General features: G+C 41.7%; 1 protein-coding gene and 1 long non-coding RNA gene across 3 annotated transcripts in view; one reads left to right on the top strand and one right to left on the bottom strand.

Annotated features, from left to right (window-relative positions):
- LOC121629039 (E3 ubiquitin-protein ligase HECW1) overlaps positions 1 to 23,337 on the top strand; it is an 84,973-nt gene extending 61,636 nt beyond the window's left edge. For both annotated transcript variants that reach the window (XM_041968529.1, XM_041968528.1), the window contains 17 exons: positions 764 to 849; positions 1,289 to 1,395; positions 1,483 to 1,668; positions 4,914 to 5,048; positions 6,685 to 6,799; positions 6,908 to 7,004; positions 7,201 to 7,284; positions 7,395 to 7,501; positions 11,986 to 12,100; positions 12,195 to 12,308; positions 14,609 to 14,761; positions 16,369 to 16,467; positions 16,684 to 16,813; positions 17,984 to 18,130; positions 18,210 to 18,324; positions 18,485 to 18,683; positions 22,344 to 23,337. In XM_041968529.1, the coding sequence (XP_041824463.1) occupies positions 764 to 849; positions 1,289 to 1,395; positions 1,483 to 1,668; positions 4,914 to 5,048; positions 6,685 to 6,799; positions 6,908 to 7,004; positions 7,201 to 7,284; positions 7,395 to 7,501; positions 11,986 to 12,100; positions 12,195 to 12,308; positions 14,609 to 14,761; positions 16,369 to 16,467; positions 16,684 to 16,813; positions 17,984 to 18,130; positions 18,210 to 18,324; positions 18,485 to 18,683; positions 22,344 to 22,455 (2,101 nt within the window). In that variant the 3' untranslated portion in view covers positions 22,456 to 23,337. The remainder of the gene's footprint in view (positions 1 to 763; positions 850 to 1,288; positions 1,396 to 1,482; positions 1,669 to 4,913; positions 5,049 to 6,684; positions 6,800 to 6,907; positions 7,005 to 7,200; positions 7,285 to 7,394; positions 7,502 to 11,985; positions 12,101 to 12,194; positions 12,309 to 14,608; positions 14,762 to 16,368; positions 16,468 to 16,683; positions 16,814 to 17,983; positions 18,131 to 18,209; positions 18,325 to 18,484; positions 18,684 to 22,343) is intronic.
- LOC121629067 lies at positions 9,282 to 14,127 on the bottom strand. Its single transcript, XR_006008326.1, has 3 exons — positions 14,115 to 14,127; positions 9,930 to 10,107; positions 9,282 to 9,459 (listed from the first exon to the last, which is right to left on the bottom strand). It is a non-coding gene; the product is annotated as an uncharacterized LOC121629067 (long non-coding RNA).
- Positions 23,338 to 24,080: the final 743 nt, after the last annotated feature.

Below are 24,080 nucleotides of genomic sequence, written 5' to 3'. Positions count from 1 at the left end.
GTCTACACTTATTTTAATTCATATTTTGTTCTCTTCACATGAAATTTATTTCTTAATTAATAATATTTGTTTAAATGGCTTTTGTTGTTGTTGTTGTGGAGGAAATTTGAAATAAATTAAAGCACAAACGAATAAACGAACGAACGAACGAACGAATGGGTATTGCAAGCCATTGCATTCTGTTTTTATTTACAGCATCCCAGCTTTTCTGGAGGTGTGGTTTTATTTTAATGGATTAGTGTATAATAGAATTGGTCTTTCTTGTACATTTTTTTCACTTGTTATGACTTTAATATTAAAAATGTGATTTGATACCATATCTGTAAAATAAAAATGTGTAAAAACATTTCCTTTTATGTTTTGTTAAGGTAAACCAGCTTCAATGTTCAGGGGTTATCAGTTCTTAATGGTTAAATTCATTAAATAAAAATTTCAATTAAAGTTTTTATCTAATTATAAAACATAATGAAACAAAATGCCTTAAATACCATTTAAATTTATAAAACTATGAGGAAAAAAGGGTGAAGGAATAGCTCAGAGAAGAGCTTCAGAATAGTCCGAGTTGTGTTGTTAGCTTCCTGTAGTGGACCCAGGCTGACACCTGGTGTCTGGAAGCAGAACTGAAGCTTTAAACAAAGTCCTCTGCAGTGGAAAGCTCATCAGATGCATGCAGGACGTTCTCTTTACACGCAGCTTACACAGCATCGACCAGTGTTACAGCTGGAAACTTGTGCATTTCTGCTTCTCACGTTTCATCCTGCAGGTACCAGAACATCCAGAGGACCATGGCCACGGAGGAGGACGGCGGGAGTCGGAGTTCAGACGGAGACTCTGACTCTGCCCAGACAGGTCCAGCACCAGCACCCCTCCTCAATCATTATTTATCTTTTCTGTACAGAATATAATGAATCAAACAGATGTAGAATTTATGTTGTTTAGTTGTCTATTTGTTTGGATTAATGGTTTTTAATATGTCAGAGCAGAAACACCCCCAACTGTAGGAGGCTGTAGAATAATTAGTTGGGTTTTTTTTAATCACTTTTTGACCATGAAGGAAGTTTCTGTGGTTAATTTTTCATTTATTTTAAAGTTTATCTTAAATTACTGATTCATTTCGGTTCATCTTGGAAAAAATTAATGAAATCTCTCTATTGAAACAAGGAACCAGAAGTAAAGAGCGACCTGTTCATGCTGCCCATAGCCTTCATGTTTAGGGTTCTAGTGGCCGGTATTGGACAGCAGCTCATCAGGAAAGGCTTTTTCAAACCACCCTGTTGTCTGTCTGCAGGTCCTCCCTCTCCTGTCAATCACCAGAAGATCAGCCATCTCCTCCAGTCACCTGCTGTCAAGTTCATCACACATCCAGAATTTTTCACCATCTTACACAGCAACTATGTAAGTGTTCCTCCCAGCACCAAACTGGTCTGTAGTTAGACTTTAGTGTTGTGGTACTGAGGTGAAAGTTGGTCTTTCTCTGCACAGGCAGCCTACCGCATGTTCACCAGCAGCAGCTGTGTGAAGCACATGATCCTGAAGGTGCGTCGCGACGCCAGAAACTTCGAGCGCTACCAACATAACCGGGACCTGGTGGTCTTCCTCAACAAGTTCACAGACACACAGCTGGAGCTGCCCAGAGGCTGGGAGATCAAAACCGACCCCCAGGGAAAGGTAGGTCGCCTCGTGAGAAGCCAGCAAAGCAAAATGAGACAGAGCAGCGACCTGACTGGTTTTCAGCTGGATGACCATCAGAGGTCGGTAACATCCCGTCTCTCTGACAGTCCATGCTGTACATATACTTTATATGAACAACTTTACAGATGAGATAGCCTTTAAATGCTTTAGAAATGTCCATTTAATTATTTGTTAATTTTTTGTTTTAGTTTTATTTTATTCTTTTTCCGGTTTTATTATAATTTTTTATTAAAAAAATATCCATGTTATGTTTTTTTCATTCTCCCCTTGTTTATTTTATTTTTTATTTATTATTTTTTTAAATGTCCATATTTATTTTATTTTATTGTTTTTTTCTCCTTTTTTTTATTTAAAAAAATTGTCAGTTTTGTTGTGTTGTACCTATTCAACCAAGGATGCTGATCCAAATGGTCCAAACTGCCTGGACGAAGTCCAACATCCAATTTTTTGGTGTTAAAGCTCAGTTTGCTCTCAGTTCCTCAATAGAGATGGTCCTGAATACTGAGCTAAGATCAATAAACAGCATTATGATGCAGGGCTTGTCATTTTTACGAGAAAGATTTATATATACAATGAAACTCCATGACAAACTCCTGGAGGAAACTTTCAAACATCTACATCCTCTAAACTGATTGAGATTTACAGTGACTGATTGATTACCCACTAAAATAAAAATTTCAGTTAGCAAAACCTCACATTTAAGGAGTAAAACACCAGCCTTGATTTGGACAACTATGATCAGCTTCACACTCTTTACCAAACACTAAACACATTTATTTGCTTGGACACAGAAAGATATCATGATATCATTTCAAAGTACTGCCTTTTCCAGTAAGCCCACCTACAAACCAGTTTGTTAAACACATCCACCAGGTGTGCAAACATACATGTCCTCCAGACCCATAAACCAGCAGCTTACATCAGCACTATTTGTGCTCATTACTTGGAATTTACAGCAAATTTTTCTTGGAGTTTAAGGTCAACAACAGCAGGCTGGAAGGAGCTCCGTGTCCATCCAGGAACAACAGAGAGAAATCCTAAACGTGGTTTTGGTCAGTAGTTATTAGAGTGAAAGAAACTCGGGATAATACTGTCAGTAATCACACAGTTTTCACATTATCAGGTTTCTGGAAGGCAAGGCTTGGTCAGGTTTCCTTTAAAAAGTCAAAATATCTTTATTAGTCTCCCGTTGGGAGAAATTTGTCAGCGATTTTATTGAACGCCATCTGACATTAATTCAGAAAGGGTGAGACTTTGTTTCTGGATGAATTCAGTGCACAAGGAGACTCTTCCAAAATGTGTTTATCTACACAAATGTTTACTGAGCTTTGAGTCGTAGGGAAACTGGAAAGCCATGTTGATTGACTTGAGTACATTGTAATAAGAATTTCCATCAGTCTACAGCGTTGGTCTGTGCAGTGTTTGATTTTTTTTCTTTTCTCTATAAACTTCACTTACATAAATCATGTACAGTCAAAGTGTTAAAAAAAACAATTTCACCATATCAACAATTTGTCTTTGATATGGTGACTAAATATTAGCTGTGTCCCAATTCAGGAGTAGTACACAGAGTACGTAGAGTAGTATGTAGAGTACATAGAGTATTGCGTAGAGTGCGTAGAGTAGTACATAGATTACGTAGATTACGTAGAGTAGTACGTAGAGTAGTACGTAGAGTGTGTAGAGTAGTATGTAGATTATGTAGAGTATGTAGAGTAGTACGTAGACTGCGTAGAATAGTACATAGAGTATGTAGAGTGTGTAGAATAGAACGTAGAGTGTGAAGAGCAGTATGTAGAGTACATAGAATAGTACGTAGAATGCGTAGAATAGTACGTAGATTATGTAGAGTACGTAGAGTAGTACGTAGAGTGTGTAGAGTAGTACGTAGAGTGCGTAGAGTAGTACGTAGAGTGTGTAGAGTAGTACGTAGATTACGTAGAGTATATAGAGTAGTACGTAGACTGCGTAGAATAGTGCATAGAGTACGTAGAGTGTGTAGAGTAGTACGTAGAGTGTGAAGAGCAGTATGTAGAGTACATAGAATAGTACGTAGAATGCGTAGAATAGTACGTAGATTACTTAGAGTGCATAGAGTAGTACGTAGAGTGCGTAGACTGTGTAGACTGCGTAGAATAGTACATAGAGTACGTAGAGTGCATAGAGTTTTATGTAGAGTGCGTAGAGTAGTACATAGAGTGCATAGAGTTTTACGTAGAGTGCGTAGAGTAGTACATAGAGTACATAGAATAGTATGTAGAGTGCGTAGAGTGGTATGTAGATTACGTAGAGTACATAGAGTAGTACGTTAAGTGCGTAGAGTAGTACATAGAGTAGTAAGTAGAGTGCATAGAATAGTACGTAGAGTATATACTATAAAATAGTACATAGCATGCGTAGAGTAGTATGTAGAGTACATGGAATAGTACGTAGAGTGCGTAGAGTAGTACGTAGAGTACATAGAGTAGTGTGTACAGTATGTAGAGTAGTAAGTAGAGTACATAAAATAGTACTTAAAGTGCGTAGAGTAGTACGTAGAGTACATGGAATAGTACGTAGAGTGCGTAGAGTAGTGCGTAGAGTACGTAGAGTGCGTAGAGTAGTACGTAGAGTACATAGAATAGAACGTAGAGTATGTCGAGTAGTACATAATGTACGTAGAGTAGTACGTAGAGTGCGTAGAGTAGTGTGTAGAGCAGTACTTATAGTGCATTGAGTAGTAAGTAGTGTACATAAAGTAGTACATAGAGTATGTAGAGTATAATGTAGAGTGCACAGACTAACTTAGCCTGCATAGTCTTTATTGCTTGTTTGATGCATCTGGTTCGACATAAATTGAGGGAGAAAAGAGTCTTTGAAGGACCCACCACCAGCAGCCTTCGCTGCGGGCCAAATTAAGTGTGGGTTTGTAGGGTGAATTCAGAGGCGGCTTCCAAACAAGGGACGTGCTAGGTGCACCACAGTGATGTATGTAGAAGATAATCCTGTACTTCGAAGTACGTAGACCTTGATTTGGGACACAGCTATAGGTTTTATGGTAGTTTATATATTTACAAGTGTTTAATTTTGCTAAAGATTTAATGTGTTCTGTGACTGAAGTGTTTTGTGTTTTTAAAATTGTGTTTAATCATAAAAACCTACAAATGTGACATTTTGGATGAAATATACTAGAAATATACTACATGCTATGGTATTTTAGTATGTTTCATTCTGTCTCGTAGTCTTTCTTTGTGGATCACAACAGTCGAGCCACGACCTTCATCGACCCTCGGATCCCCCTGCAGAACGGCCGCCTGCCCGGCCACCTCGCCCACAGACAGCACCTGCAGAGACTTCGCAGCTACAGCGCGGGGGAGGTACTGAAACACACCTGTACAAGCAGCATCTGTTCACACACACTTTCACTGATGGATTGTAAGAAGCAGCACGGTTCCTGTAGCTGCTGCTCTCCGCATGCTGCATGTTGTGTAGCACGCCATATGTAGCAGCTTAAACCTAAAGTCACACATGCATTGTCAGCATTAGTTCAGCTGGAGGACTTGCAGTATGTTCTAGATTTTATATAAGAGAATCGCAAAGTTTTTATGAATAACAAACATTGTTGTCTTTTAAATTGTACTGCATTTTGGTCAACATCTGTTGTTTTTAAATGTGCTTATAAATAAACTTGACATCCATTTCCGCAGTCACATGGAAGAAGGGTCACAAGGAATGTCCAGACTTTTTTTGAGATAAAATAAAAATTGAATTAGCATCAGAAGATGCTACAGTGTGGTCATAAAAGGATGGACATGGTCAGCAACAATACTCAGGTAGGCTGTGCTGGTTAAACCAGGCCACGTTGGTACTAAGGGGCCCAAAGTGGGCCAAGAAAATATCCCCCACATCATTATACCACCAGCTGCCTGAACCATGTTTTAAGGATGTTTCCACCAAATTCTGAGCCCAGCATCTGAATGTGGAGCTGAAATGGAGACTCATCAGACCAGCAACGTTTCTCCATCTTCTTTTGTCCAATGTTGGTGAGTGTGTGTGAATTGTAGCCTCAGTTTCCTGTTCTTAGCTGACAGGAGTTACACCCGGTATGGTCTTCTCCTGCTGTAGCCCATCTGCTTCAAGGTGTTGTATGTCCAGAGATGCTATTCTGCAGACCTCGGTTGGAACCAGTGGTTTAGAGAATAAATGCATGTTTTCTGTTTCTTTTCTAAGAAACACTTTGGGGGAAATGGGTGGAGAAAAAAGCCTGGTAGATGGAAATTTCATCAATATTGCTTAAACAATGGAACACCGTTTAGATTATAGTTGAAACTATATTGGAAAAATCTCAGTTTTGGTGGAAGATTTTACATTTATTGAACGCATCGATTGTATGAGCACTTTCAATATGGTTTGTATGTCAGATATTTGTGTTGTTTCAAGGATAATTTTTGACGTTGATTTAATGAGATTTTTACTATCTCAGTTCTATCATCTCCAGCTAGTCTGCCCATTCTCCTCTGACCTCTGACATCAACAAGACATCCTGGTCCAGACAACTGCTGCTCACTGGACATTTTCTCTTCTTCAGACCATTCTCTGGAAACCCTAGAGATGGTAGTGTGTGAAAATCCCAGTAGATACTCAGACCAACAACCATGCCACGTTCAAAGTCACTTAAATCCTCTTTCTTCCTTCGTCTGATGCTCAGTTTGAACTTCAGAAAGTCGTCTTCACCATCTCTACATGACTACATGTGTTGAGTTGCTGCCATGTGATTGGCTAATTAGTTATTTCTGTTATAAGTGCTTGAACAGGTGGATCTGATAAAATGGTCTTGTGTAGTTATCATTCAGTTCTATTTATTGTACGATATAAGAAAAACTTGAAAACTCTTGTTTGCTAAGTGGGTTAGTTCTTTAATCTCAGGTAAATTTATAAATTGTCTGTTAAATAAAGAACAGTTAGAAATAGAAGAAATAAAAAGTGTTAATTGTTGTTTTTTTGTTTTTTTAGGCATCTGAGGTGTCCAGGAGTCGAGGGGCTTCTCTCATGGCCCGGCCTGGAAACAGTCTGGTAGCAGCCATTCGTAGTCATCATCACGCTGACCCGCAGCAGCTGACTGCTCCATGTAGGCGTCGCAATGACATCACATTATTTTAAAGCTTTTGAATACTTTCAGATGATTTTTTCTTTTCTTCCTGTCAAGCTGTGTTCATGTTGCTCTGTCTCCCTCCAGCTTACAACGACAAGATTGTGGCATTCCTTCGACAGCCCAACATATTTGACATGTTGCAGGAGCGGCAGCCCAGCCTAAGCAGAAACCACGCACTAAGGTGGGCTTAAATAAAAACGCATCCTCAAATGTTTCTGAGATGTAAACCAAAGAAGAAGAGAGCAGCTACTTTAAATGTAGCTCAGTGAATATACAGCATATTTTTCAGCCTTCAGTAGAAGCAATGTTAACACTGAAAGGTAAATATTTACAGTAATTTCATGACAATGAATTGAATTTTCATTCTGGTCGTTCAGGGAGAAGATCCACTACATCCGGACAGAAGGTACTCAGGGAGTGGAGAAGCTATCATGTGATGCAGACCTGGTCATCCTGTTAAGGTACGCTGACTCACACACTTTCTATCCATGCCAACATCCACCTTCACAGCCAATTATGTTTTATGTGTTACAGAAAATAACATCCCACATGCTTCTGCTTCTGTTTACAGCTTGTTTGAAGAGGAGATCATGTCCTATATTCCCCCTCACCCCATCCACCCTGGCTTCAGCTTCTCTCCTCGCTGTTCCCCTGCTTCCTCCCCACAGAACTCTCCTGGTAGGTTTTGTATTTGGTGATTTTTCTCTTTTTTCTCTACATTAATTTACAGTAAAAAACACTATCACGGCTGTTTGGCATGATTAGAGCCTGCTGTGTTCAACTGCACTAACGTCCCTAATGAACTCCAGTAGACCTCAAGCAGACCACAAGTGTGTGTGTGTGCGTGTGTGTTGTAGTATGCATGCTATTGATGGGAGGTTCTATTAAAGGAAATTGGGTCACAGCAGGGAAGCTTAGCTCATAATTGAACTTCATTTGTTTGCTATGGTATTGTCTGTGTTCAAAATTGACCTGGAAAACAAGAGAAAAAACAGCCAGTGCAAACCAGAGACATCATGAATACACACTCAGCCTGGCCAGTATTGGCCAACGGCAGAAGCAAACAATTCCCAGTGGCCTGGACCCAAAAGTGGCCTGATTGACCTGCTTGTCAAAAAAAAAAATAAAAAATCACGGTGCATTACATCGGTGTGTCTGATTGGTCTGTCTGTCACTGACACCTGTGCATGGATTAAATAATTTTTGCTTGTCATTTCTCAGTAATAGTAGCGACTTGTCTAAATGATGGTAACAACCCTGGTACTACTTCCTGTAATAACGAACCTGGTACTACTCCCTGTAATAATGACCCTGATACTACTTCCTGTAATTATGAACCTGGTACTACTTCCTGTAATAACGACCCTGGTACTACTCCCTGTAATAACGACCCTGATACTACTTCCTGTAATTATGACCCTGATACTACTTCCTGTAATAACGACCCCGATTCTACTTCCAGTAATTATGACCCTGGTACTACTTCATGTAATAACGGCCCTGACACTACTTCCTCTAATAATAACCCCGGTATTACTTCCTGTAATAACGACCCTGGTACTACCTTATGTAATAATGACCATGGTACTACGTCCTGTAATAACAATCCTGATACTACTTCCTGTAACAACGACCCTGATACTAATTCCTGTAATTTCGACCATGGTACTACTTCCTGTAATAACAACCCTGGTACTACTTCCTGTAACAACGACCCTGGTAATCCTTCCTGTACTAACAACCATATTACTACTTCCTGTAACAACGACCCTGGTACTACTTCCTGTAACAACGACCCTGGTACTACTTCCTGTAACAACGACCCTGGTACTACTTCCTGTAATAACGACCCTGATACTACTTCCTGTAACAACGAACCTGGTACTACTTTCTGTAACAACGACCCTGGTACTACTTCCTGTAATAATGACCCTGGTACTTCTTCCTGTAACAACGACCCTGATACTGCTTCCTGTAATAACAACCCTGGTAATCCTTCCTGTAATAACGACCATGGTACTACGTCCTGTAACAACAACCCTGGTACTACTTCCTGTAATAACGACCCTGATACTACTTCCTGTAATAATGACCCTGATACTACTTCCTGTAACAACTACCCTGGTACTACTTCCTCTAATAACAACCCTAGTACTACTTCCTGTAATAAAAACCCTTGATACTACTTCCTGTAACAACGACCCTGGTAATCCTTCCTGTAATAACGACCATGGTACTACGTCCTGTAACAACAACCCTGGTACTACTTCCTGTAATAACGACCCTGATACTACTTCCTGTAATAATGACCCTGATACTACTTCCTGTAACAACTACCCTGGTACTACTTCCTCTAATAACAACCCTAGTACTACTTCCTGTAATAAAAACCCTTGATACTACTTCCTGTAACAACGACCCTGGTAATCCTTCCTGTAATAAAAACCCTTGATACTTGTAAAATATGGATTAATGGTTCACTTTGGGATGGGAACACAATGGACAGATTCCGGCCAGAGAATCCTTCATCAGCTTTATTATTCTGGTCATCAATTGCAGCAGATACAGGTTGGTTTTGGCAGGTTAGATGCTTAAGTATAAGAATGCTTGTTGATGAGCGTGTATGTGTGTGTGGTCTAAACAGAAAGATAAACAGGATAATACAATTAGAATATTGTTAGCTAATAAACAAATGAGCAAGTAATAACACTTGTTAATAATGTGAATAACTTGTGTGACTGATGATAAATTGCTTTGAAACAATACAGAACTGGCATTACTACAAGAAATGCCTCCTCAAATCACCCTATAATTCTTCATTAATCAACAAACATAACTACTACAGGAGTGCAGTTTTCAAGCTAGTGAACACGGTAAATATAAACAGTTATACACTAAATGTGTACAAATACACAACAAATAGGGATTAGCTTACTTTAGCAAGCTACACATTGTACACAGTGAGCACGTTTCACAAGCTAGCAAGATACAGCCTCTTATTAATCAATAAGAAATTTAGGGAAAAGACTAAAGTAAAGTTAACAAATAAAATTACAAATAGTCATGTAAAGTACCTAAACATGTAACAATGTAACATACAACTTACTTGTTGTTCATAAAACGCACACGAACAAAGAACGGTTTTCCTCCGTGTCTGCTCTCATCATCCCCGCATGTCAAAACGGAGGTGCCCTGCATGCACTCTTCAGGCACAGTTCACGTGATGGGGCGTTCAGGTACACTTCGTTAATCACGGCTTTAGACGAATAGGCTTTCAGACAATACTACTTCCTGTAACAACGACCCTGGTAATCCTTCCTGTACTAACAACCACATTACTACTTCCTGTAATAACGACCCTGATACTACTTCCTGTAATAACAACCCTTGATACTACTTCCTGTAACAACGACCCTGGTAATCCTTCCTGTACTAACAACCATATTACTACTTCCTGTAATAACGACCCTAATACTACTTCCTGTAACAACAACCCTGGTACTACTTCCTGTAATAACGACCCTGATACTACTTCCTATAATAATGACCCTGATACTACTTCCTGTAATAACGACCCTGGTACTACTTCCTGTAACAACAACCCTGGTACTACTTCCTGTAATAACGACCCTGATACTACTTCCTGTAATAATGACCCTGATACTAATTCCTGTAACAACGACCCTGGTACTACTTCCTGTAATAACGACCCTGATACTACTTCCTTTAACAACGAACCTGGTACTACTTTCTGTAACAACGACCCTGGTACTACTTCCTGTAATAATGACCCTGGTACTACTTCCTGTAACAACGACCCTGATACTGCTTCCTGTAATGACAACCCTGGCACTACTTCCTGTAATAACAACCCTTGATACTACTTCCTGTAACAACGACCCTGGTAATCCTTCCTGTAATAACGACCATGGCACTACTTCCTGTAATAACGACCCTGGTACTACTTCCTGTAATAACAACCTTGGTACTACTTCCTGTAATAACGACCATGGTACTACTTCCTGTAAAAACAACCCTGGTACTACTTCCTGTAATTACAACCCTGGTACTTCTTCCTGTAAAAAATTTCCTGGTACCTTGGTAAGTGGAAAACTGTTCTTTAGTCAGATGGATCAAAATGTGAAATTCTTTCTGGAAAGCATGGGCAGCGTGTCCTGCAGACTAAAGAGGAGAGGAAGCACCCAGCTTGTTATCAGTGGACAGGTGAAAAGCTGCATCTCTGATGGGATGGGGCTGCATTAGTGCCTATGGCGTGGGCAGCTTCCACATCTGTGAACCTCCATCAATGCTGAAAAGTACATGGAGGTTTTAGAGCAACATCTGCTCCCCGTTGAGCAGCTAGAATCCTGCATCAGACCAAAATGGACAACATTCCTCTCCTACAGCTCCAGCAACATGGTCTCCTCACTTCACAGTTGTTAAAAGAAGACAGGATGCTATGCAATACTAGACATCACCCTGAAACTACTTTTTAGTAGTTGCTGCCATCAGATTCAAATTTAGCTAAAATTTTCCATGAAATGATGAAATGTCTCAGTTTCAAAATCTGATATGTTGTTTATCTTGTATTGGGAATAAAATATGGGTTGATGAGATTTATACATCATTGCATTCTGTTTCATTTACATTTTACACAGTAGCCCAGCTTTTGTGGGACTGGTTGTTTTACACAAGCTTTAATTGTTAGTAAGATGCTATGGACCAGCACAAACTGAAGTATAAAATTAGGGAACAGCATGGCTTTGGGAGATGTTTGTGAAGCGTGTTGCTCATGGGCAGAACTCCTGACTTTACCTTCTTGAGGATCAGCTGTTACGTCTACCTTTCCAGAAAAACATCTGTCTTTTATTCTTGTTGGTAATGCAGCTTGTACTATACAAAACAAATACTTTGAAGACTTAACCAAATGAATCGTCTCGATAGATATGAAGTTGTCACTCCCTTAGGATTTGCAAACTGCAAACAGCCAATCACAGTTCAGTACTAACTGTGGGAAAGCTGTATCTAAAGGTTTATCCAATTATTTCTCAGATTTCACACATTTTAGTGTATTTTGATGGGTGTTGTCTTTTTCATTAATGTCATAATCAAATCCATGTAAAACATCTGGACTGTGTGTGTGTGTGTGTGTGTGTGTGTAGGCCTGCAGAGGGCCAGGGCTCCAGCTCCTTACCGCAGAGACTTTGAAGCCAAACTTCGAAACTTCTACAGGAAACTGGAAGCTAAAGGCTACGGCCAGGGACCGGGAAAGATCAAGTAAGACCAAGGACTCAATGAAACCTCAAGTAAACCTGATGGACTGGCAAGTCAGAGGAACGGTGTGTGTTTAAATGGGTTTGGTGTGTCTCAGGTTGCTGATCAGGAGGGAACACCTGCTGGAAGGAACCTTCAATCAGGTGATGGCGTACTCTCGCAAAGAGCTGCAGAGGAACAAGCTCTACGTCACCTTCCTGGGGGAGGAAGGGTGAGACAAACACACCCCCACAGGGACACAGCTGAATGTGTTACACTGCAGCGTTTAAATCCAAACACACTGACTGAAAGTGGCAGGTTGGGCTTTAGTATCATGTTGCCTGATGTGAGAAGTAAACTGTGACAGAGAGGTGTCAGACTGTGGAAATAACCCCCCCCCTTGGGTCGGATACCACCACCTCGAGTCACACACGCTGACAGTGTTCAGTGTTGCTGCTGTTTCTGTAAGATCCTGGGCCCTCATCAACCTCTAGTTGAAAATTTTCTGCACCTCTTATGATTTAAATGTTCAATGTGTTTTTTTTATAATCTGCTGCTAAGTCATCTTCATATTAGTAAATGTGAGCAGTTATCAATCCTGCATGTTCTAAATCAACACACTTGTGTCTGTTGCATTTAGAAACAGTTTCAATTTAACCAGATATGGTAACAAAATATCTCTTTAAGGGTGCGTTCACTCCGTCACTTCTTAATCAAATCCTAGTTTGTTTGCTCAGAAAGTTTGGTTCTTTTGAACTGGCGGCCTGATGCAGTGACAAGCACCTCAGCCTTAACACCAAGAACACAAAAGAAATCATCACTGACTTCCAGAAGTCGAGGACCACACTGCACTCAGGCCTGAGCATCAATGGGAAAGAAGTGCAGCGGCTTCTTGGACTGCACATCTCTGAGAACCTGGGCTGGACTGTGAGCACCACCCACATTATTAAAAGGCCCAGCAGCGTCTCTTTTTACTGAGAACGCTGAGAAGAAACAAATTCCCTATACCTCTGCTGAAAACCTTTTACCACTGCACAACAGTGTCCCGACTTATGGACGTATAGTGTGGTATGCCAGCTGCACTGCATCCAAGAAGAAACACCTGCAGCTGGTCATCAAGACTGTTGAGTGGATCATTGGCTCCCCACTCCCACGCCTGAAGATCTATTCGAGTCGTCTCTTCCAACGGGCCACAAATATCTGGGACGACCCCGCCCACCCAGGACACTACCTGTTCACCAGCCCTCCTCTGGCAGACTGAGAGTCATGCAAGCTCGTACCAACTGACTTAAACACAGATTATTCACCATGGTAGTCATCTTAAGGCACTTTCTGACACTAAGAGCTTTATATGTGAGGAGAAGAATTTTATATTCTGTTCTGGATTTAACAGCGAGTAGATAAAGATAAAGCTGGAGAAATATTATCTCTGCTGATATTTCTCATCAGAACAAAAAAGAAATTGTTTGATATCAAACTTGAACCCCAAAAAGTAGTGTTGCGGCACACAGACAAGACGCATCTGCAACTGGAAGAGGACAGAAACCAACAGAACGTCCACCTGTGGGTTCTGTATTGTTATCCTCAGATTACCTGACTTGTCAAGGATTCAAGAATTCAAAAGAGTATATTGTCATTCCAGTCTGCATTAGCATGAGAAAGGATTGGAACTGGTGACTGGTACCCTGACAGCAGCCCATAAGAGTAGGGAATAATGAAATAGTACACAGAATAAATAAATACACAAGTGGTAAACACAGTGAAGGCATAGTATGGTGTGCAGAATACTCAACAGTCCATCAAAAATGTGCAAAATGCTTCATCAGACACATTCAACAGTAGTGAAGTTATTTGTATTACACATATCATCCAAATCCATATCGCCCTGCTCCAACAGTCTATCAAGTTCTGTACCATTAACTTTATTTATAAGGACGTTTAAAAACAGCATATGTTGACCAAAGTGCTGTACAACTAAGAGTGATAAAATAGAAATAGGTGTGAGGTGTTTAAGTAAGGTGTGTTGGAGCAGGGAGACATGGAAAACCAGCAGGACTGTGGCCCTCGTATGACTGAGTTGAATAGCCCTGGTTTAGGAGAACTAAATGTATTCTGGGCTCAAAGACACACTAAAATCCAACATGGATGGCATAATACAATTCAGTGAGAACACAAAGTAATTTCAAAACCTGTTTTTATTGACCCAGAAATTAATACAAAAATACAAAAGAATGAATAAACTAGCTGGCCAATAAAAGAGGTCAACTAAATATAACAATACTCAAAAGTGTAACTTAAAACCTACTTGGATAAACGGTAAGCTGGAATAGTTTCTGTACAGTTTGTACACCTCTGCAACACAGATCCCGGATCCTGACTGAAATCTAAGAGGGTATTTGTGTGGAATCAGAATCCCCTTGTTTTAAACAAAATAGTATTTAAAGTCAGTCTAAGATGCCTAAGACCATAACTTTGTGACCAAATATTAAAATGTCTTCCCACATGTCTGTCTCTCTCATGTTGTCTCTTCAGATTAGACTACAGCGGACCTTCCAGAGAGTTCTTCTTCCTTCTGTCTCAGGAGCTCTTTAACCCGTACTATGGTCTGTTCGAATACTCCGCTAACGACACGTATACCGTTCAGATCAGCCCCATGTCAGCATTTGTTGAGAATCATCTGGAATGGTAAGTTCTGCAACACTAAAAGCAGTTTTAAGAAACATTTGTATTATTGATCAGTGTTCCCAGACAAATCCTAAACACACAGCTCTAACTGTTCTGTCTCTCTCGCTGCAGTAAGAACATTAAACAGGTTTTACACGAACCAGCTCGGTAAGAATCCCGTGATGATCGGTGCAGAGGATTGTCTCTAACCTCTCAATGTCTCCTCTCAGGATGCAGCTGCTGGTGATCAGCCTAAATATTAAAACCACCTACTGAATGTTGCATTGATCCATCAGTTCATACCATCCAGGAGAGCAGATGCTGAAGTACTAAAACACTGAGTCTTGTATGTGCTATGGGCCAAACAGTAGGGCCTATCAAGTTCTGCACGATGAACCTGATAGGCCCTGCTGTTGGCAATGGAGCGATTGTTCTGCTGGGGGACTTTAATGCTCACAAGGGCAATGACAGTGAGAACTGGAGGGATATGACTGGGAGGAATGCCCCCCTCTGATCTGAATCTGGATGGCACTTTCTTTTTTGGCTTTAGTGCTCGGCACAGATTGTCCCTAACAGACACTATGTTCACGCATAAGAGTGTCCACATGTGCACATGGCACCAGGACACTCCAAGTCTCAGCTTATCAGCTTTGTGGTCATGTTATTGGACTTGTAGTTGCATGTCTTGGACACTTAAGTGAAGAGAGGAGGGGAGTTGTCAGCTGATGGTGGAGGAGGATGTTGGTCTGGCCTGACAGGCCCTACATTGACACATTAAGTCAGATTGTTCCTCAACCTGAGCTGTGGCCATAAAGTGATCTATGCCTGTTGTGTGTGTCATACCCGTTGCTGGACACCAGTGGTGAAGGATGCCATCAGCCTGAAGGAGTCCTTATTCGTGTGAGGCCACTGATAGGTACTGGCAGGGCAAGCTGAACGCAGTTTTAGTGGTTGCTGAGCCAAAAACTCCATCATGACAAGAGTTTTGTAAGACCATGAAGGCCGACTTCCAGACAGCTCAGAGGACAGTCTGGTCCACCATCAGACAGCTCAGGAAGGGGAAGCAGTGCACGGTGAGGATGAGGAGCTGCTGACCTCGCGGCGAGAACATTTTTAAAACTTCCTCAGTCCCACCAACATGCCTTCCAGTGAGGCAGCAGAGTGTCTTGGGACTTAAGGTGGGCTCTACCATGTCTGGAACTGAGATTACTGACGTTATAAAGCTTCTTGGTGTAGGGGCCCTGAGGGTAGAGCGAAGTTCATCAAGGCTCTGGATGTTGTGGGACTGTCTTGGATGACACATCTCTTTAATCACATGGACATCAGACACAGTACCTGTGATTGGCAGACCAGGATGGTGGTCCCCCTGTTTAAGAAGGGGGACCAGACAGAGTGTCTCACCTACAGTGGGGTCACACTCCTCAGCCTCTCTAGTTAGGTCCTGGAGAGGACAGCTGGACCTAGGACTTAGGAGGAGGTGTGCGCTTTTCTGGTTATTAATGAATAATAATATTAGCAAACAGTGTAATGGAGAACAATAAGTGGCTCATGTCAAACACCAACAACAGAAAGATGAATAAATGTAGTAAAAATGTGAATGTACACCTGTAACATCTGTGTGTGTCCAGGTTCCGTTTCAGTGGTCGTATTCTGGGCCTGGCTCTGATCCATCAGTACCTGCTGGATGCTTTCTTCACCAGACCCTTCTACAAGGCGCTGCTCAGACTGTCAGTACACACTCATACACACCTGGAGACTCCTCATTTCTCATCTATATCCACAGTTTCATGTTAAGATTTATAAGCCTGTTGAAGGTTTGTCTTTAAATGTGTCAGTTTAACCTTTAGTCCTCAGTCTGAACAGAACTTCTCATTGATTAGCACCTTTGACAAACCATGACAAAGCGAGCAGCGTTGTTAGTGTGAGCTGTGTGTGTCGTCCAGGGCGACGGACCTGTCGGATCTGGAGTACCTGGATGAGGAGTTCCACCAGTCTCTGCAGTGGATGAAAGACAACGACATCACTGACATCCTGGACCTCACATTCACTGTGAACGAGGAGGTCTTTGGCCAGGTGACTGTGTGTTAGTATGTGTGACAGCATGACTCCCTTAAGATCAGTGGTGTCCAAGGTTGGTCCTCAAGGGCCGCTGTCCTGCAGGTTTTGTATGTTTCCAGTTGCAGCACACCTGCATCAGATTAATGGGTCAGCATGCTTGGGCAGCTAAAGAAGCAAAGCTGTTGAGGTGAGCCATTTGATTTGAATCATGTGTGTTGGAGTAGGGACACATCTAAAACCCTCCAGGACTTTGGCCCTTGAGGACTGGACACCCCTGGTTTAGATTAAACTACCAAGCATCATGAGGTAAACGTAACGTTGTTGCTGTTGCATCTGGAAGCAAAAGGAATTATTGTGGTCTGGACTTTAAAATGAACACCTCCAGACCCTTCAGCAGTTCTGAGTCCCCAGTATGGTACGAAAGGATGGACGAGGTGAACTGAAAGTTCTCCGACTGGTTCAACTGGGACTGGAAGGAGACTCAGACTGGGAGTTCTTTCTCAGAATATCAGTGACCTGAGTGACCTGAAATGAATAATATGAAGAGACAGAAAAAGTTGAGATGGGGTAAAGGATGAAAGATGAAGAGGATGATGGAAGGATGAATGAGAGAAGGGGAGGATGGATGGAGGAGAAAAGAATGGATAGGCGATGGAGCGAGGACAGGGATGATGAAGCGATGAGGGAAGAATGTATAGATGAGGGAAGGAAGAGAGGATCAAAGGATGAATTAATGTGGGAGGGGGAGGATGGATGAATGGATGAAGGAAGTAAGGATGGACAGATGTGGGGGAATGGACAGATGAATATATTTGGGAGAGGGAGGAAGAATAGATGAGGAAGGGGAGGAAGGATGGTGAAGAGGAATAATTATTGAGGTAAGAACATTGAAGGGGGGTGGAGGGAAAATGAGTGAATGAATAAGAGAGAAGGAGGAAGGATGAATGGATGAAGGAGAGAGGGAGGATATGGATGAATGAGGGAAGAGGAGGAAGGATAAATCTATGAAACTGATGAGAAAAAGAGAGGAGTGGGAGATGTGGTCACCTGTAACGTGAGTTCTTACAGGTATTTTTCCAGGGCGTTTTTTCCACTGGGACCAGTTTAAAACTGGGCGCAGATGTGGAACGGATGTTGTGACACATGTTTCCAGCCTGACTGGAGTCTGTGGACTCCCGTTTCCAGGTGACAGAGCGGGAGCTGAAGTCAGGTGGCTCCAACCTGCAGGTGACGGAGAAGAACAAGAAGGATTATATCGAGCGAATGGCCAAGTGGAGGGTGGAGAGAGGAGTGGTGCAGCAGACCGAAGCGCTGGTCAGAGGCTTCTATGAGGTCAGAGACTCACACTTTCACCAGTTTGAACACCATGTGGCTGCTTGCAGAGAAGCTTCACGTCTTATCTGCTGGACAGGTGGTGGACTCCAGGCTGGTGTCGGTGTTTGATGCGCGGGAGCTGGAGCTGGTCATCGCTGGGACTGTGGAGATTGACCTGAGTGACTGGAGGAGCAACACAGAGTACAGAGGAGGTGTGTTAACATCTGTTACTCTGTATGTTGTCAGTTTACAGACATAAGAGCATGCTCAACCTGAGCATCCGGGTCGCAACATCAGGAAAGCCTGAAAAAGTCTTTTTATGTCCAGAAAGTTTGTTTTTGCTTATATTTTTATGTCGCCTAACTGCTGCAGGTTACCACGATGGCCACATAGTGATGCGGTGGTTCTGGGCAGCTGTGGAGAGGTTCAACAACGAGCAGCGCCTCCGGCTGCTGCAGTTTGTCACGGGGACGTCCAGTGTTCCCTACGAAGGTTTTGCCGCTCTGCGAGGATCTAATGGCCTTCGACGCTTCTGCATCGAGAAGTGGGGAAAAGTCACATCACTACCCAGGTAACTCTGGGACAGAATGCAACGATTCAATAATCTCATAAAGCCACATTTTAATCTCAGTGAAACATAAACAACATATTACATAATGAAACTGACTCTTCCAGGACTCTTCTCCTGTCAAGACATGCTGTTGTGATGGATACAGTATGTAGTTCAGCATTGTCTTGCATAAATCTGCAAGGCTGGATGGGAACAGATGTTGTTCTAAAACAGGGATGTCAAACTCCGGTCTTTGTGGGCCGCTATCCTGCAGGTTATTATTTCACTACTCCAACACACCAGATTTAATTCAAATGGCTCCAACAGCTTGTTGGCAGGTTCTGCACAAAAACTCATTCATTTCAGTCAGGTGTGTTGAAGCAGGGAATCATCTGAAACCTGCAGGACAGTGCTCCTCAACAACCCGAGTTCAACATCCATGCTCTAAAACCTCTATGTAAGGGTTCCTCAATGAAGGTCTAAACTAGATGCTGGTGATCTTTGGGTCCTCAGGCAGCACTGCATTAAAACCAGATATGATTCTTTACTGGAAATCACTGCATGGACTCAGGAAGATTTCCAGAAATCACTGTCTGTAAACACAGTTCACCCTAAAATTCGCAATGCAAAGAAGAAGCCAGATGTGAACAGGATCCAGAAACACCACCATCTTCTCAGGACTAAAGCTCTGAGGCAAAGTGGAAAATTGTCCTGTGGTCAGATGGATCAAACTGTCTAATTCTTTCTGGAAAGCATGGACTAAAGAGGAGAGGGAGCATCCAGCTTGTTATCAGTGGACCTCTGATGGGATGGGGCTGCATTAGTGTCTATGGCGTGGGCAGCTTCCACATCTGTGAAGCTCCATCAATGCTGAAAAGTACATGGAGGTTTTAGAGCAACATCTGCTCCCATCCAGACAACGTCTCTTTCAGGGAAGACCTTGCAGATTTCAGCAAGACAATGCTGAACCACATCCTGCATCCATCACAACATCATGGCTTCACAGGAGAATTGGCCTGCCTGCAGTCCAGACCTTTCACCAACACACAACATCTGGAGCAAAACAAATCCATCTAGGAAATGGAATTAAGGTTGTATTTCTGGACTTTTAACTTTTTATCCAAATGTTTCCATTTACTATGATGCAAGACCAAAACAGCAGTTAAGCAGCCTGAGACCATTTGTAAAAAAAATCTCCTTTTCTTCTCATTCTTTCTCCTAGATCTGTGTTTTTTAATCTTAGTTTGATGTACAGACTACCCCTCTTAAAACATCCATGGCAAAAGTGAAACTCTGAAGTGTTTCTGTGCAGTAACCGAAGGCTTTGTGCTGACTGTTGTTCATTTGACATCAAATATGGTGACACTACAATCGTTAGGGGGGCTCTGACATTGTTCATACCATGCACCAGCTCAGCAAAAGAGCTATTCTGGTCTTCTCCTTCCTCTGCAGTGAAGGTAGATGCAACGTTCTACAAAGCATATTCCTCTGACCTCAGTGTAGGGCAGTAATTTGGTGAACAGCAGTTAAATAAGAGCAAGCCCAGCAGAAACAGAGAGCAGGCTCTGGTTTCACTGCAGAGCAGGAAGAAGTGCCAGAGTTTGGAGGCTTCAGATGGAAAATGCATGTTCCAGACAGAATCAGATATGTCTGTCTGATAGTAGTGGCTCTAAATGAAATATTTCTCTTTTTAATTACCAGGAAGTGTGGCTGGTAAATACCTAAAATTACTAGCCAATCAAAATATCCACTAGACACATTAAAATAATCCAGATTATAAATGCAACTGAAAGTATTTAATCGTGCATCTTTCTTTAAATTGTTGATTGATTTTTTTTTCATAAAAATAACAAACAATATTCACTCTTTTCCAGAAATTATCCTTTTGATATTATCCTTTAACACTTTGTGTGTCATATTTGATAACATCTGCTTTCTGAGATCTATTGTATCACCATATGGTACAACATTTGGACTTAATCAAATTACAAGCCTTTTTCTGTTATCTTGTAATGTCACACCAAGCAAACTGTCAGTTTTAGCTGTCACATCTCAAATAAGTTGGAACAGCAGCAACAAAAGGCTGGATAAGTAATTAGTACAAAATACAAACAGACAACTGGAGGAAGACTTGACAACTAAGGTTATTTCCCCCGAGTCCCTTAAGGTCCATTTTGTAACAGGGAGGCTGTGGACCCAAATGCAACACAATGAGTCGGGAATAAAACAAGCTTTATTATTTTCTCCAGGTAAGGTCAGGTAAGCAGGTTTTCCTCTGGGCCGACAGGACTGACAGAGATGACAGGATGCTGAGTCCAGAAAAGTTCAGGATGATGTGGAATTGTTTGAAGCGGGTGAGATTCACTGCGTATGCCTGTCCTTCCAGACGTGATTCAGGTTGATCCAGAGATTAAAAAGGACTGAGACAAAAAATAAGGTCAGAAACAGGCGGGGTTGGTACCGGGGAAACAGAGACGACCTCAGAAAGATTCAGGACAGGGCTAAGCTGAAAGGCACAGGCAGAGTCGGCAAAAGGGAATCAATCCGGAGATGAACGCTGCTGAGTCAGGCATGGGCGCAAAGACAATCTAGCAACTAGGGAATGAAACAGGACAGAAATAGGCACACTGATAGGTAAATGGCAGGTGGAAGTGTTTGAGCTGATGAGGTAATGGCAAAGCCAGAGAGCAGGAAGCCACGGCTGAGTGTGACACATTTATGCTCGACGCAGAAAATGGATACGCAGATGGATGGACAGTTTCCTACGTCATCTGCGTCGGTTACACACATAATTTGGTTAGTTTTCAGAGAATTTAGACACAGAAAACAAAGCGATACCACCAGAAATCGTGGGGCAGTGCTGAGCAGATGCGACGCAGCGAAAGAAACAAACCAAAGAAGAAGAGGAACAGGAAGGGGAAAACAAGCAGAAGAAGAACAAAGATGAGGACATCAAATGTAGAAACTGGATGAGCTTTTGAAGAGAGGCTTGGCAGCAACACATGTATTGAAGAAGTTCGAACAACAGCAACAAAAGGCTGAAAAAGTCATCGGTATAAATCAAAATCATCTGGATGGGCATTTGACAACTAATCAGGTTAACTGGCAACAGGTCAGTAACATGACTGGATGTAGAAGGAGCATTTCAGGGAGGCAGAGTCTCTCAGATGAGCAGAGGTTCACCAATCTGAGACAAAATGGGTCTGAAATTATGGAACAGTTTCAGAAAAAGAAGTTAAAAAAGAGGAGATGATAGACAATAGTAAACATCCTTTTACCGATAAAATGTCTGCATTTCAACATCTGCTTTGTTGTTTGTGTTCTGCTGGGAATGAAACATGTTGAAGTTTACAAATGATCAAGTCCTGTTTTTATTTACATTTTATACACTCACAACTTTTTTTGGAATTGCTGTTGTATGATGTGTTGGAATAGTGTTCATAGGAAATGTAGATTTAGCACAGACTGGACAGTTAGTTTTCATTTTTAGCTACTGTAATGAATTTTAACCCATACTTGGCAGGTTGGTGGGTGTTTACGGTCCTGGTTGTGATGTCTAACAAAAAGTTATAGCTTAGTTCCCATTACTAAACTGGTTTGCATGTATTAATGTAAGAGTAATAAAATTATCATGCATGTTCCTTGAAATGGCCTCTCATCAGTTTGTCTCCCCTCTGTCAGGGCTCACACCTGTTTCAACCGCCTCGACCTGCCTCCCTACCCTTCCTACACCATCCTGTACGATAAACTATTGATCGCTGTGGAGGAAACCAGCACCTTTGGCCTGGAGTGAGACGGACTAATCGGACTCTTCACCTGTCTCTGCGTGACACCGGCTGGGCCGAAAATGTGGAGGGGAAACAGGCCCCTCATGGGCTCAACGTGTCGTGAAGCTTCGTGAATTGTACTGGACAAAATTTGGTGATGTGGATGTATGTGCGTCACTGTTCTGGTTCTGTGTGTTAGTTTCTCACTTAGCGACGAGATCTTTGTGACTGCACCCAGCACTGAGGACATCGCTTCAGGACTACCGTTACTTTTATATCGACTACGTCAAGCAGGGAATGTCAAACTCTGCAATGGCTTTTTCTTTATTTTACAGTAATATTTTCAGTCCACGTGTACCCATACGGTGGGTATGCAACATAGAGTCAAGATCATTCGTTGCATGTACCGAAATGGATCATTCCTCCGATGATGAAGATACTAATGTTGATAGAAACTGATAGAAAAACAGCAACAAATATAACAGAATATGAGACTTTTAGAGAGAGCTGACATTATAACCGCATCGCAGGGGTGAGAATTTTATCTTTAATACAGAAAAGATCTACATGATGATGTAATAATTAATCAAGCTGATAGATTTATGACTGCTGTGCAAAGAAAAAGAAAGAATAAGTAATATAATGAACATAAACACAGACTTTATATGAGGCCTCAAAAACTACTGAACGCTCATTGTTAAAAAAAAAAATACACAAATACAACATTTTGACAAATTCTCATGTTTTATTTTATGTAAATTCAAACTTGAGTGCAACTGATGTGTCCAAAGTTCAGAAGACAAATCCTCAGGTGGTTTTCTGCACTGGAAACTTAAAGAGACAGACTTTAAAAAGCTCATTGTGTAGTCGCCCTGATGCCAAAGGAACAATCATGTTTAGTTTCAACGTGCATTATATCTGGACTCTAAGACGGAGAGTCTGGACCATTTGAAGGTCCTGCACTGAGGTGACATATGTTTGTATTTGAAAAGAAATGGAAAAGTACTTTATTAATCATAGAGAGAAATTATAATTGTATTGAAACTGAAGGGAACTGAACAGAGATGGGCCCAGAACAGATCCCTGAGGATCTGAAGAGTTGGGATAGGAGTTGAACACTGAAAGCTGATGTCGGCATCCGTGAGTTAAGCCACTTGAACACTGAAGTAATTAAGTTTGTTTGAATGGACGTCGGTCATCTGAGAGTTTGTTTAGCAACAGGAGACGTCATGAAGACTGGATCTGGGGAAAGAGATATTCATGAACAATACTCTTGGTCTAATCCAACAGAAAGCATCAAATCCAGTTATATCTGCTGAAATATGTATGCATCGTGGACCGTCAAAGACTCAAATGAGGCGATGATTTTTCACTCTGATACACAAAAATCTTTGGTATCATGCAGGAAGGAAACATCTGGAGCTTCCCATCATGCATCTCCCTTTAGTTCAGTCCCAGGGAGGAGACAGCTGAGACAGACTTTCTTCTTAAGATGCCACGCCTGCTGTGAACATTGGGAGCTGTCATTTCCAACACGGAGGGCTGCTTGGATGGGAACTGCTCGTACTCACATTCAAGTCTTCCACTGACCACCTTCTTATCTCAGACTCTGTACCGTCGCCATGGTGTTGCCCTTTGTGTGGAGCAGGTA

This window comes from Melanotaenia boesemani, chromosome 18, assembly GCF_017639745.1.
Source record: "Melanotaenia boesemani isolate fMelBoe1 chromosome 18, fMelBoe1.pri, whole genome shotgun sequence".
Taxonomy (NCBI): domain Eukaryota; kingdom Metazoa; phylum Chordata; class Actinopteri; order Atheriniformes; family Melanotaeniidae; genus Melanotaenia; species Melanotaenia boesemani.
The sequence above is the reverse complement of the archived record's forward strand: the minus strand, read 5'-3'. Positions and strand labels throughout refer to the sequence as shown.